Source organism: Rhinolophus ferrumequinum, chromosome X (assembly GCF_004115265.2).
Source record: "Rhinolophus ferrumequinum isolate MPI-CBG mRhiFer1 chromosome X, mRhiFer1_v1.p, whole genome shotgun sequence".
NCBI classification, from domain to species: Eukaryota; Metazoa; Chordata; class Mammalia; order Chiroptera; family Rhinolophidae; genus Rhinolophus; species Rhinolophus ferrumequinum.
In genome coordinates, this window is record NC_046284.1 from 95460794 (window position 1) to 95475203 (window position 14410).

General features: G+C 40.5%; 1 protein-coding gene across 3 annotated transcripts in view; it reads right to left on the reverse strand.

The window, feature by feature from the left end:
- Nucleotides 1–14410, reverse strand: part of SYTL5 (synaptotagmin like 5) — a 135307-nt gene that overhangs the window by 60093 nt on the left and 60804 nt on the right. For all 3 annotated transcript variants that reach the window (XM_033106282.1, XM_033106106.1, XM_033106198.1), the window contains exons 4-6: nucleotides 11084–11199; nucleotides 9521–9629; nucleotides 5696–5833 (exon numbers count right to left, since the gene is read on the reverse strand). In XM_033106282.1, the coding sequence (XP_032962173.1) occupies nucleotides 5696–5833; nucleotides 9521–9629; nucleotides 11084–11199 (363 nt within the window). The remainder of the gene's footprint in view (nucleotides 1–5695; nucleotides 5834–9520; nucleotides 9630–11083; nucleotides 11200–14410) is intronic.

A 14410-nucleotide genomic window follows, 5' to 3' on the forward strand; every position in this document is an offset into this window, starting at 1 on the left:
GGTCATCTCCATGAAGCATCCTTGAATTCTCTGGAAGGGTAAATGCCTGTCTTTGGTTTTCCCAGAGCACACAGTACAACTTCTTATCATGATACCATATTGCCTTGAAATTATTTGTTCAGTTATCCCAATCTTCCATGCCAATTTGGAAGTTCATGAAGGAGTGGAACAGTATCATTGTCTAAGAACTTCCACATTTACCACCTGGCACATTGTACTAGGTCAATAATGTTGGCAGAGCTGTGTTCAATTTATTAGTATAAATAAAATACAGGCGAGTACGTCTTACATCTCTACTCCTCAATGTTTTGAAGAAGACCATTATTGTGTCTCAGCTAACTGAAAACATAACACATCACACAACATACATTAGGTAACAGCAAGTAAAAATGAAATTGGTTATACCAGAGGAGGGAAATGTATTTAATTTAGTTCACAGAAAAATAACATGCTAAGGCAGTGGATGTTTGGGAAACAATTGGAGAAACAAACGAGACAGCAAGGAGGTGGCTTCGGGCTTACAATGATTTGTCCACAAGAATGAAGCAGGTCAAGAACCTGGTTGTAGTTCAACCAAAGTACAGCATCAAGGGTCTGGCTGAACTACGAAGTCTCTATATATCACTGATATTATAATAAGGAAAGTCACATGAATATAAAGTAAACATAAACCAGGGGCTGAGCAACTGGTTGTTTGACAAACTGCACTGTTGGAAGAGGTCTGAGAACAGTTTGGGAGGGATGATGCAGCGGAATTCGGTGCCCCCACCCATTCCCCTCAGCACTCACCTCTACCCACAGAATCCTGTTTACTGGGACCCACAACTCTCTGCCTGAGGACTTTCTCAGATCACAAGAGCATGGAGCTCAGAACGAGTCCGACATGTCATAAAATATCCCAGAATTAGCCTTCAACCAATGATGGATGAACAGGGCACTGGGCTATAAATACGCCAGTCTTGCTCTCTTGACTGGATTAGTCTGAGGTGTGTTCTCTCTGTTTCCTACAGTTGTCCAGAGAGGCTGAGCTCTAGTTGCCCATAGAGGTAACTGGCTTAATGATACAGTCGTTTTGGCTTCCTTCTCTTCCCTGGCTCACTTCTCCACTCCCCTATCTGCATTTTCTAAGACCACATCCTAAATAAATTACTTGCTCTTGAACTTATGTCAGGGTTTGCTTCTAGGGGAACCCAAATCAAGATAGGTGTGTGTGTGTGTGTGTGTGTGTGTGGTGTGTGTGTATGGTGGGCAAAGGATGAGTTTCAAAAGGGATGGTTTTGAATTATAAATAGAAGTTTATAGCTGAAGAATTATTTGGCAACTCCAGACCTCATATAACTCCCACTGACATGGTCACAGTCCAAGTAAATTAAATACTCCTGTGAATCCATGTTTCCTCACCCGTTCTGTCACATGTCCATCATGTCATGGAAGTAAGACTCACTTTTCTCAGGACAACATGGTTCTGTGAATTGCCTTTGGCTGTTAGCATTTCTGACAGCTTGTGGCTTTGATTGCCCCCCCTCTTGCTGCCACTAAGGAGGGCTGAGCTCACTCAAAGTAGGTTAAAATAGGAAGAAAGAGGAATTAGCACTAAACAATGAAGCAAAGGCACAGGAAAGAGGTTAAAGTAATTTTCCTTTGGAGGACAATCCTTATAGCCTTTATCTTTTTGAGTCACGAAACTACCACAGCTAGTATGAGGAAATAAAATCCATATACTGTTAGAGATGTGCTATAGGTGTGAACAATTTTTAAAGCCTGGCAAGAAACAAATCAAATCACCATTGACTTTATAGATGTGGTTTTGACGCAGAGCTAGAAGGGAGTATCTCACTATATTCGAATTACTAGTAAGAGGGTACTGTTTAATTGGCATCTTAATTACAAAGATGTCAATGAAAATTACATTCAGGACAGGAAATTTTACTTCTGATAAAAAAGGATGGATCATGTATTGAGGGAATAGGTTTCATAAACTCATTTTGCCAAAATAATAGATATGAGGAAAGAATGATTTTTCTTAGTCAAAAAGGTACCAAACATGTCAGAGAGAGAGGGAGAGAGAGAGAGAGAGATAAAGAGAGAGAGAGAGAGAGAGAGAGAGAGAGAGAGAGAGAGGTATAGCACTCAGAATGCGGGTGAGGACTAGCTTAGGGCAGGCTTGAATGGTGTGGTCTCTGCTATTAGATTAGAGGCAATCAAAGTAGCTTGTGAAGCTTCACAGAGACTGTGATAGTCAGTCTCGGGCCCCCCGGAGAGCAATGAAAATATTTGGAAAGAACTGGTATGATGGAATATGTTGGGGGTAGGGAAGAGGAAGGATGAGAAACCAATTGGTTATGAGAATGTAGAAGGTCACGTGGTAAAAATGCTTACCATATCATCCAATGTCTTGACAGAAATGCTGTTGCAAAACTTAGCATCATCCTTCCATTTTGGACTGAACAGAGTGAATTTTAAGTTCAAAGTTCTACCTTTCCTTTATGGTTTTTAGGAGACATTGTTGACACCCTACCCAGATCCCGTTGGACCAGCTCTGTGTACCCGTCCTCAGCTTCTGAGCGCTTTTCTGCTAATGGTTTGCACCTGTGACCTTCAGCGATCTGCCCTTAAGTACTGGAGCTAGAGGCCTAGAAATGCCTTGGCGTGTGCCTCCCACTCCCCACAGAAGACTTGCCAGATAAAATACAAAACTCCCAGGTAAATTAGAATTTCAGATAAACAATAAATCATTTTTAGTATAAAATATACTAATATTTATACACTATATGAATGAAAATAGTTCATGGGACGTACTTGAAAAAAAACTTGTTTATCTGAAATTCACATTGACCTGGGCATCCTGTATCTTTAGTTGCTAAATCTGGAAACTCTATCCAAGGGAATCCATAGTCAATGACTGATTGGTACAGTCCAGCTCCTCAAAATGGAAAAATTTACAGATATAATTTATGCTCCAGAGCCCCCTGATCCTTGCAGGATCAAGCTGAGTCGTCAAACTCAGACCTCACTTGAGAGAGCACATTGCTTAGCTTCTTCCCTTTCTTTATTCTGCTTCTCTTACTCCCTTGCTTGTTTCTCCTGGAATCACTTCATTAACATCACTCCCTTATGAATCCTTGTCCAAGGGGTTGTTTCTGGGAGGACATGACTTAAGAGAGATATCTCACAAATCATACCGCATCGACGACTCACCGTGATGTAAAAGGAATGAGGAATCACGGTCTTGAAGAGCATTCTGTTTATTAACTGTAGTTTGCACTTATATTATTTTAAAATCGCCATTGCTTACTGTGTCAAGTCCCTAGCAATCAGTGAAGAGCCATGTGTCATGCTTCTGAGAAGCTACTGGGCCTTGCCTAACCCATTCATACTTTTCCTTGTTTTAAAATGACTTAAAAGTAATATAAAGTCAACCAGGCATCTGATGAAACATTGTTTCCACTCTGACATGATATGAGTTTTAAAAAAAGAATGCCCCAGCCCAATTGTTCCAGGAAAAGAGCAATGAACCATGATAAAATACGTATTGTGGAAGAGAAAGGGGAATTGCTAAGTTGGGTCAGGAAATAGACCAAAGAGACTGGGACCTTACAATCACTTTAGGGGAATTTGCTGTTCCTTAGTCTAAAATGAATTATGGGGGAGAATGCAAGTCTGCTTGCAGAATGTGAGGAGAAAAGAAAGTCTGCCAGTTTTATTACTTGGCTTTGCAGAATTACTGCACTTCTAAGCAATCAAAAAGGAGTTAACATCTTTAGGTGATGGGAGTTAAGAAAAGATGGGCCACCACATGCCCCAACTTTCTAAGGAATAATTTGGGGGTAACGTAACTCATCTCACTGTGGCAGTCTATTAATGAGTCACCATTGTGATAAACGCATATTGTAGGAAAAGGACATTTTGCTCTACTGATCAAACATCTTGACTCTCTTTCTTAATGAAAAAACATTGTGCTTGACATGCTTAAGCCAAAGCACCCCTGACGACTATATTCTGATCATCTGTAAACCATTTCAGGTATTCACAATTTAAAAGATAAAGTCTCCTTAGGGATCTCCTTCCAGTTTACAAGAACAAGAAACCTCTGAGTCAATACACTAATATGTGATGAAATATGTCCATGTGGCTTTATAGCTTTGTGGTTATTTATACCCAGCAGGAGATAAGACACAATGAATAAGCCCAGGCAGACAGATTCTGGAAGAATGGTACGAGCACTGTGAGACTGGAGTGCATGCCCCTTATTCTTGTTGAGTAACTGTAAAACAAATGAATTTAAAATAGAATAATCTAACTTTGTTTGTTGGGTCAAGATACTTTTTGTTTTTTGAACGTACTCCATCTTTCACCTTCTCCTTCTTCCTCCCCCCCTCCCTCCTCTGTCTTTTTATCTATCTATATCCCTCTTAAATGCTGGCCTGAATGTAAGCCAAGATGGCTCATCCATGGAGTCCCTAAGAGACTAATCAAAAATAGCAACACTAAGCTAGTTGCTTATCATCTCTAAATAATTTTGATGTCTGAGATTCAGGAATTCAACAATCAAGAAACAAAAATGAGATGTTTATATAAAGCTTTGTGGGCCACAACATGGGGCTACCCCAAGGGAAGTCAAAGGTTAACTTTCAAGGACAAAGGCAACCATGGTTTAAATTTTTTTTTATCGTAAAGGAAATACATATTCTTGAAAATGTGGAAAATACTGACTTTGGTGATGATCTTTCGATAGTGGATAAACGATTTCTTTTATGCTTTCATATGTTTTTCTGTGCAGTTTTACATAAAGTGACACTAGTTTGCAGAAATGCTTCAGGGAAAAAAGAAACAGGTATGGAGAGTCATCAGGGAAAAAAACAACAGTCAAAAGAGTGCCTGTCCTCTCTAGGGGAATTTGCTGCTCTATATTCTAAAATGAATAACAGGGAGAATGTAATTCTGCTTGTAGAACCTAAGGAAGTTATACTATCAGGCTTTTCAGAATTGCTGCAGCTCCAAGCAAAGAAAAGGGAGTTAACATTTGGAAGAAGCAGAGAAACATGAGGATAGATCTTTTTTTCTCATTCTTGTCTTTGAAAATACACTAATCATGAAAGTAAGCCTTAACTCATGCCCCGACAAGATAAAGAAAATCAAGCCTGATATGAAATGACTATGTTCTTGGCTATCATTTCTGTTTCTCTTTACTATTCTTGACGAGGTGATAGCTCTCTGCATAGGAGATTCTCACTTGGCCCCACTAATAATGAGTTAGAGGAGGTGAAAGTAGAAACTGAAATTTATGGAAATCCTCTGAGGCAGTTCAAATGATGAATTATTAATAATTTTAAAAAGCTACCAGGAAATGTATATGACACTTAGAGGTTTCTTTTTCAGAAGTTTAAACAGAAAAATATCAAGAAATCAATGAAAAGAATTTCATTTCCCTGTACATCTCCATTTGAACTGCAGCCCTGAGTCCCAAAATATAATGTCTTGTCCCTGCAGATAACACAGATGGTTTCCATAGCTGTAATTCCGGAAGAAGTGTAAGTGCTTTCCATTTCAACTCAAAACCTGCTGGCTTTTCGCATTATGTTTTAGGAGTTCTCCAAGAGGTAATACTTTACAGACACCTAGAAGTACTGTTTGGATGAAAATACATCAACCTTATCCTCAGGCGACAGCACTTCCCAATCTGCATGTGTCTTACCTGTCGGAACCTGGGGCTGACTTTAAACTCCGAAAATGTTGGCTATCTAAATCCACGCTGTAGCTCCGCCCACTTTCAGTTTTTGGAGTTATGATGATTTCTCCTCTGGTTGCTGATCTGAACTTGCTAAGAAGAAATCTGATAGAAATATATTGAAAAGAAAGAAAGCATTTTCAAATAGAATTTCAAGAATACCATTTCTAATACTTTCAACAGTAAATGATTCTTCAGTAAAGTGGCCTTGGGGCTGAGAGGTGGTAGGGAGTTCCCGTGCCTCTACAGTATAGGGTCAAGGAGGTTATGACATTCTCCCAAGGACATAACACTTGCTGGTAAGCCAGGCCTCTGTCCCGGCTAAGAAAAAGATGAGGGACTGTCGCCTGAGAATGGAGAAGCACTGCCTGGGCTGAGCCTGTTTGCAAGGTGCTTGAACTCACCTTGCTAGAGAGGGGAGTTCGGATGATCCTCTGGGATAAACTGAGGTGGCAACTTATTAGACTTCAGCTCCAGGAGAGCAGCAACTCTGCTCTTCTTGTTCCCTGCCAAGTCCCCTGAGCCTAGAGTAGTACCTGGTATATACACTAGAACCCAACCAATTCTTGTGGAATGAGTGACTGAACCTACCTGGTGGGAACCATCTTTATATCTTCCATGTCATTTCTCCATGGGGGAATGAAGTTTGAACAATGGGGTGTCTCATATAGAATGAAATCTGATTGCATTCCCATTTCACTAAATTATTTGGAATTTGAGCAAAATGAGGTTTCAGGAACTGAGATTCAAGTCATGATATAGGCTACTGAATACTCAAAACATGGGGGTTTCCAAAGTTACGTTAATGAAAATCCAAAGCTGCATTATTTTTGTGAGGGCACTGGGAGAGACCGATTCATTCACTCAACATTCTACAGTTTTCTGGAGGAAGGGATGTATCCAAAGGTACTAGGACAATCTTAATGGAATCTGCCAAGTTATCTCTGTTTCAAAGACCACTGGAAGAGTATCTTGTCAAAGGGTCAGAAGCTTCTTCAATCTAATTAGAAAATTACATATTTGGTGAGATTAGCACTTAGTATAATGTCAATCTATGCTGTTCTGAGAACCACCTTGCATATGTCCCCACCTCCACACTTCTACTTAAGATGTCTCCTCCACCTTGACCACTCTTCCTTCCCCCTGTTTGCCACCCAGGACCCCATTAATCTTTCAAAGTCCTCATCAAGTCTCACTTACAATTTGACATCTTTTCCGATGGCCCTTCTGATCTCCAGATGTTGATTACCTAAGCCACTTAGTTAATATTTATTTAATTATCTATTGCCTTATGACATCTCTTGTAGTTAACCAATGTCTTGTTTTAGAAAAGCTTTCAGGCAGCTTATATTGTCATCTTATATTTTCCTAAAATTCTCCCATACATACTCACTTTTCAGGTGTGTACATTTTTTCCCCCACTGGGTGTTATATTCCTTGAAGACTGAGAACCACCAGATCCGTTTGGAGTTCCAGCAGGCCTCAGTCCAGTACTATGACTGTTTTTAACAATTCAGGGTGTACATAATTCATTGTGCTGTGAGTTACTTATAATCTCCCAGCTCCAAGCCCACCACCCTATAACCTACACAAGGCCACCATTCTGCAACCTATGCAGTGATGCCTGAACTGGGGTCTGTAAACTACAGCTTCTAGAAGCATTTGTAGGCTCTGAGTTACTTATTCAATCAAGTCATTTTTTTTAAACTTTTTTTGTTATTATCAAATTCCCTCTTTTTTTCTTTTTTTTTTCTTTTTATTGGGGAAGGGGTACAGGACTTTATTGGGGAACAGTGTGTATTTCCAGGCCTTTTTTCCAAGTCAAGTTGTTGTCCTTTCAATCTTAGTTGTGGAGGGTGCAGCTCAGCTCCAGGACCAGTTGCCGTTGCTAGTTGCAGGGGGCGCAGCCCACCATCCCTTGTGGGAGTAGAACCGGCAACCTTGTGGTTGAGAGGATGTGCTCCAACCAACTGAGCCATCCGGGAGCTCAGCGGCAGCTCAGCTCAAAGTGCCGTGTTCAATCTTAGTTGCAGGGGGCAGAGCCCACCATCCCTTGCAGGACTCGAGGAATTGAACTGGCAACCTTGTGGTTGAGAGCCCACTGGCCCATGTGGGAATCGAACCGGCAGCCTTCGGAGTTAGGAACATGGAGCTCTGACCGCCTGAGCCACCGGGCCGGCCCAGGTCATTGATTATTTTTGATGAGCCAGGCCCTGTGCTGGATGCTGCACCACAAAAGCAATAATGCCACAGGCCCAGCACTGAGGGAGCTTACAATTCAGTTGGGGGTAGGGGGTGGGAGGTGGTGTTAGAGTGCAATGCCGTGAGTGATGCATAAGCACAAGGCATTGTGGGAGTCTTGAGGAGTGACAAATGGATTCAACATGGTAGAAAGGATCAATGCATCGGATATATGGTCACTCTATGCTATCTTTTCCATTCATCTCTGCGAATTAATGAAGACATGGTTAGTCACGAGTGTTTGAGTTAGAGGACATTTAGGTTTCATTCCAATTCACAGTTCAAGATTCTAAAAAAAACACACACAAAAGACTTTCTGTAGAGCCACATAAAGTCTCAGACAATGGCAGTCTCTCGCATTGATTAATGCTGAGAAAACGATGCAATGCTCCCTGGAAAAGACCATGAAGTGACTTGGTATGTATTAGAACTCTCACTATCTCAGCCACAAAACTGGCCAACAGCTACCTGAAAAACAAGGACTGAAAAATGCTGCAAAGAGGCTGTTTGCCTTTTGGTCCTTACAGCCGGCTTTTTGGGGGGCCACTTTTCTCTCTTGATGGAATCCTCTTGTCCCCAGTGTCCCAGTGCCTCCTTGAATCTTGCTTCCCTATGTGCTTCCCATTCCTATTCTCAGTACTTGACAGATATATGTGCTTTCTAAATTAAGTTATTGCGGTGGCCAAATGTGATTTTTTTTTCCCCTTAAGGAAGCCTGCATTTGAAACAGGAGATATAATGTTTTCAGCCCAATTAATAAATCTCTGATTTGGATACTTCATATATCAGCATTCAGGTTGGGGGGAGGGGAGTTGACATTCTACAACAAAGGCAGTCATCACCTCTTTATAGACAAGAATGGCGCTGACATGAAACCTTCTACCTAGAAGCAACGGGAACCATTAAGTACAAAACTGGATATGTCAAATGCAAGAAAAACTCTTGCATGTTCAGATCAGAGAGGACGTTTATTCATCTAAAACTGAAAGTAATTAAAACTGCATTTCTGGAAGAGAATGATAGGAGAATGTTACTTTGGTTGAGTTTCTAACCATCTCTAGGTCACTGAAGAGTCTCGGGCCGGCCCGGTGGCTCAGGCAGTTGGAGCTCCGTGCTCCTAACACCAAAGGCTGTCAGTTCGATTCCCACATGGGCCAGTGCCAGATGGCTCAGTTGGTTGGAGCGTTGGGCTCTCAACCACAAGGTTGCCGGTTCAACTCCCGTAAGGGATGGTGGGCTGCACCCCCTGCAACTAACAACGGCAACTGAACCTGGAGCTGAGCTGCGCCCTCCACAACTAAGACTGAAAGGACAACAACTTGAAGCTGAATGGCACCCTCCACAACTAAGATTGAAAGGACAACAACTTGACTTGAAAAAAGTCCTGGAAGTACACACTGTTCCCTAACAAAATCCTGTTCCCCTTCACCAATAAAGAGAGAGAAAATACATTTATTAAAAAAAAAAACAACAAATAAAACTAAAGAGTCTTTATTTCAGAGGTATCTAGAATAAAGATCAAAAATTCCCTTGTAAAGGTTGTTATCTTACCCCTTTCTCCTGGGCCCATCATGGCTGGCCTTCTGCCCAACAGAAGGTAAAGTGTTTGACTTTTTTGCATCCTGGCGCGTTTGCTCTTGGCTTTGTATTTCTTCAGCTCCTCATTAAAAATAATCAGAAGACAATTTTACATACAAAATGTCCAGAAATGAGAGCAATTTTCTATTCTCCATTCACTTCCGTACATTAGCACAGAACAAAGAAGTCTATAATAATTGACAAGATGTCCCCATCCTAAGATTCCCAGTCACAAAGTTATTTCTAATCTGTTGAGTTTGTTCCAGAGTTAAATAAGGACTAAGATCTGGACTCACCCGTGGGGGGGTTTGCTGAGATAAGCTTTCTAGGGATGACTATAATGGAGGAATAATACATCAGCCCTCTACAGGTATTTTTAGAGCAGTGGAGGCTGGGTTCATGAGAACTACATATCTCTAGAGACTGAATTCAAGCATGGGATTCTAAAAACAATACCCCAATTTCTAAGCACCTAACTAAGCCAGATTTCCTGGGAGAGTGAGCACCTGTGCACACACCTCATGACTTAACAGTCTATATATTCTGCAAGGTGCTATGGTTTGAGCGGAGGAAGCAGCCATAGCTAAATGCTTAATTCTGTCCTTCTGTGGCATCAGATCTGATGTTACCTATCTGGGAAACCCCTTCCTTGCTAGTGCCACACCCACAAGTGGCTCCAGAAGCAGTTCCAAGCCTCCCAGCCCTTCCTGCCAGACTTCAAAACGAGGACTTTAGTCTCCAGTGTGTGAAAGATGAGATACCCTAGGAACAGGCTAGAAGATGCCTGCTCTACCTTACTACACCACATATAAAAAATATCCTCCGAAACACAAGTTTCACTCAATATTTAACCAAATAAATTACAGTTCAAATGCACAGAATAGCATTCTCAACATGCGGTGTTCCTTGCATTTGGTGACAATATAATTCTTTATCGAGTGAAACTGACCCAAGTCTTGTCAGGCCATGGAGCATTTCTGGCTCTTCACCCTAAATGCCGTTAATCCCCCCCACCTCCCAAGTCATTAACACACCCAGAAATGCCTCACTGCATTTAAAACTGCTCCTGTGGCTTGGGGGAGGGAAGCACAGTACACAATATCATCTCTTGGTTGAGAACCACTGGTTTAGAAAAAGTAACATTTAAAAGAAATCTGAAATACATCCTGTTGAAAACAAGGATTGCTTTCACAATGTGACAATGTGAATCATTTAATTCATGTTTTGTGTTTTCTCCTTAAAATGTTTAGGAAAATATTGCAAGTGCATTCGGGAAAAGAACTGTCTGTGATGAAGACAAATGCCTCCTTTGAAAATCTCAGTGTGTCAGCTATATGGAAAATCACTGTGGATTTTACCTTCTACTGACTTCCTCTTTTGTTGTATGAACTACAAATTTAGATGTCATGTTTGGAGATGACCTAAGGAATTCAGGAAATTCAACTGTGTTCATTTGCTACATAATGTAGGGAAGTTATTTAGCCTGCCAAAATGAAGATTAAAACAATTTTGAAACTAAATAGTTACTTTAATTACCTGGATTTCTTCTTAAGATGGACTGCCGGACAACATCAGTGCCTAGAACATTGGCTTGCTTGAAACGCTTCGCCTTTTCTTCAAAAAACCATTCACCGGTTACAATCCTTAGCTGCCTGCTCAAGGGAAAAGGGGAGAACATTGCAATTAGCTATTTAGCCAAATAATTAACTCTCAAAATTTTTTAAAAATTGCCAGTTATTTATAGTCTACCTCGATCTCTGGAGTATTCTATGGTGATTATTACGGCTGCTATTAGTTGAATACATGCTATGTCCTAGGTATTGGCTAATTGCTCTTCATTCTTAATCTACTTTTATCCACATAACAACTCTGTGTAAACATTATTATCCCCGTTTTATAGTTGAGGAAACTGAGACTTAGAACAATGACATGACATGTCTTACATCACATAGCTGGTAAGTGGTAGAGCCAGGATCCCATCCTGGCCTAGGGCTCAAGTTCTTAACCACTGCATTAGTGGGTAAATAATTTTCAGTGGAAACAGTGGGGGACAAGTGAAAGTTTTGAATTACAAAGGAGCCATGATCAGATTCTGTTTTAGAATGCTACTTTGATGTAATATGATAACTGGGTTACGGTAGAGAGAATGGGACAAAGACAGGTTGGCCATGGCAATGGTCCAGGACAGAGGTGACAAGATCCATGTCAGGGCAATGGCAAGACTAACAGAGAGGAGGAGATAAATTAAAAATGTAGGTGGTAGAAGGGCCTGCCTGAATTTCTCAATCAATTGAATGCTGAAGGTTAACAAGAAGGATCTTTGAATGTCATACCCATTTTTAAGCCCCATCTGCAATAGTTACACAAAGCCTTTAGCCTAGTTACACAAGCCTATTTACATTCTCAGAACATGTCCCATAGAGGTGTTGGGACAACAGTGTTCACCTACTACTGTCCCAACACTTCCATGGGGGATTGTAATGGAAAATGAGGTTGAAAAGTAGGATTGAGTCATATAATGGAAATCGTTGAATGTCACGCTAAGGAGCTGGGCTGCCATTCTGGAGGCAATGAGGGAAGTCTGGCAGTTTTTCTAAAGTTCAGCTTGGATCATACAATCTCTGTAGCATTATATGGAGAAGGAAGAAACCAGAAACAGGCAGCCCAATTACGAAGTCATGGCAATAGATGATATAGGAAATGTTGGAGGTATAAACCAGAGTATCATAGGGGCGTGAAGTGAAAAGACAAATGTGGATACTTGGGCCACAGAGAATGAGAATCAGTAAGCCTGACATGCTGCCTAAAGAAAAGCAGCTGAGAGTCAAATAGAGATTTCTAGCCCCAGAGTATTATTATACTCATGTGATGCAGTAACTGATTGGATTTGAAATTAACAATTGAATCCTAAATATTAAAATCACTTCAGAAAAATATGTCAAATTGTTCTCCACAGCAATTACCCTGAAATCCTACTTCTGAATGTAGGAGAAACAAAACTAAGTTATATATGAAGCACAGTTCCTCTACCGGGAAAAGAATGAAAATGTTATCCTTGGAGCAAATTATTCATTGAAAGGAAAGAATAGCATGTGCATCTCAGATCTACTCCCAAATCGCTATATCACCTAATGAGAACTATTGAACTAGTTTCAGAACTATTAAAATACACTTATGAAAGATGTCAAATCTACGATGACGTAATCTACCAAAACCAAATGCTTCAATGGGTTAAATTATTTCTTGGATACATTTTAAGTGCTCTACAAACTTATATATTAATATTTATGTTGAAAATCTAGGTGGTAATTGTGCTATCCTAAATTCTAAAGCTGTCTCTTCAAGGTTCCTGTCCCTTAGTTATTCAACCAAATGCTAATCTAGGTACTGCTATTACTGAACTTTGATAATGGAATTAAAGTTACTAATCAACTGACCTTAAAAGAGGGAGACTGTCCTAGATTATCTGGGTGAGCCAAAAGTAATCACTGAGCCCGTAAACACAGAGGAAGAAAGGGAAATCAGATGCTATGATGCTGCAGAATGAGAAGCCAGAGAGATTCCAAATGTGAGAAAGATTTGGCGTGCTAAGACTCTAATGTAGAGGTCCACATGCAAGGATCAGAGAGGCCTCTGGGAGATAAGGCTGGCTCTTAGCCAACAAGGAAATGGGAGCCTTGTTCCTTACAACCATAAGCAATCAGATTCTGCCCACCAAAATGAGCTTGAAAGTGGATTTTTTCCCAGAGCCTCCTGATAGTATAGGAGCTCAGCTGGCCCTGAACTTGACTTCAGCTTTGTGAATCTTGAGTAGAGAATCAAACCAAGCCAACCCAGACTTCTGAGCTACAGAACTGTGAGATAATACAGTTGTGCTGTTTTAAGCTGATAAACTGGCCGTTTGTTATGGTGGCAGTAGAAAATGAACACAATAATAAAACACAGAAATATGTATTTTTTAAATATTCAGCTCAGGAAATGAATTGCACAGATGGTGAGAGGATAAACACAGAAAATTCAAAAGAGCAACAGGGTAGAGGCACGCAAACTGTAGCCTGTGGGTCAAATTCGTCCAACTACCTGTTTTGTATAGCCTACAAGCTAGGGATGTTTTTAAAATTTTTAAATGGTTGGGAAAAATCAAAACAAGAATGCTTCGTGACACGGGAAAATTATATGAATTAGTTTCATTTCAACATATTCATGTTCATTTGTTTATGTATTGTCTCTGGTTGGTTTTCTGCTACAACTGCAAAGTTGAGTACTTCTAGCAGAGACCACACGGACGCAAAGTCTAAAATATTTACTCTCTAGCATTTTATTTTAAAAAAAATATTTGGTAAGGGGGGAGGGAGATTGTAGATGAGGGTAAGGGGGATCAAATATATGGTGATGGAAGGAGAAGTGACTCTGGGTGGTGAACACACAATGTGATATATAGATGACGTATTACAGATTTGTACACTTGAAACCTATATAACTTTACTAACCATTGTACCCCGATAAACTTTAATTTAAAAAAATTTGCCAACCTTTGCAATAGCACAAAGAGTTTACACAAAAAGAAATTAGAACAAGAGGAATAACATCAATCAGTGGCTGAAAACCACCCAATAGTGGCATGTCAAAAATATTGTTTTTTTCTTTTTTTGGTACGTTCTTGGGATGTGGGGTGAGGTGGATAGCACACTGAGAGCAATTTCACATGTCACAGGAGAAAAGTGGGACACATCCAGTCACCATGCCCCAGGAAATGGGTCTCCATATCATCTTTACCATATATGCCTAGAGCTGCCAACACCTAACACAAATAAGATCTTCCCAGAATTCTTAGTCACTACCTTTTGCTATCTTTGTAAGAAC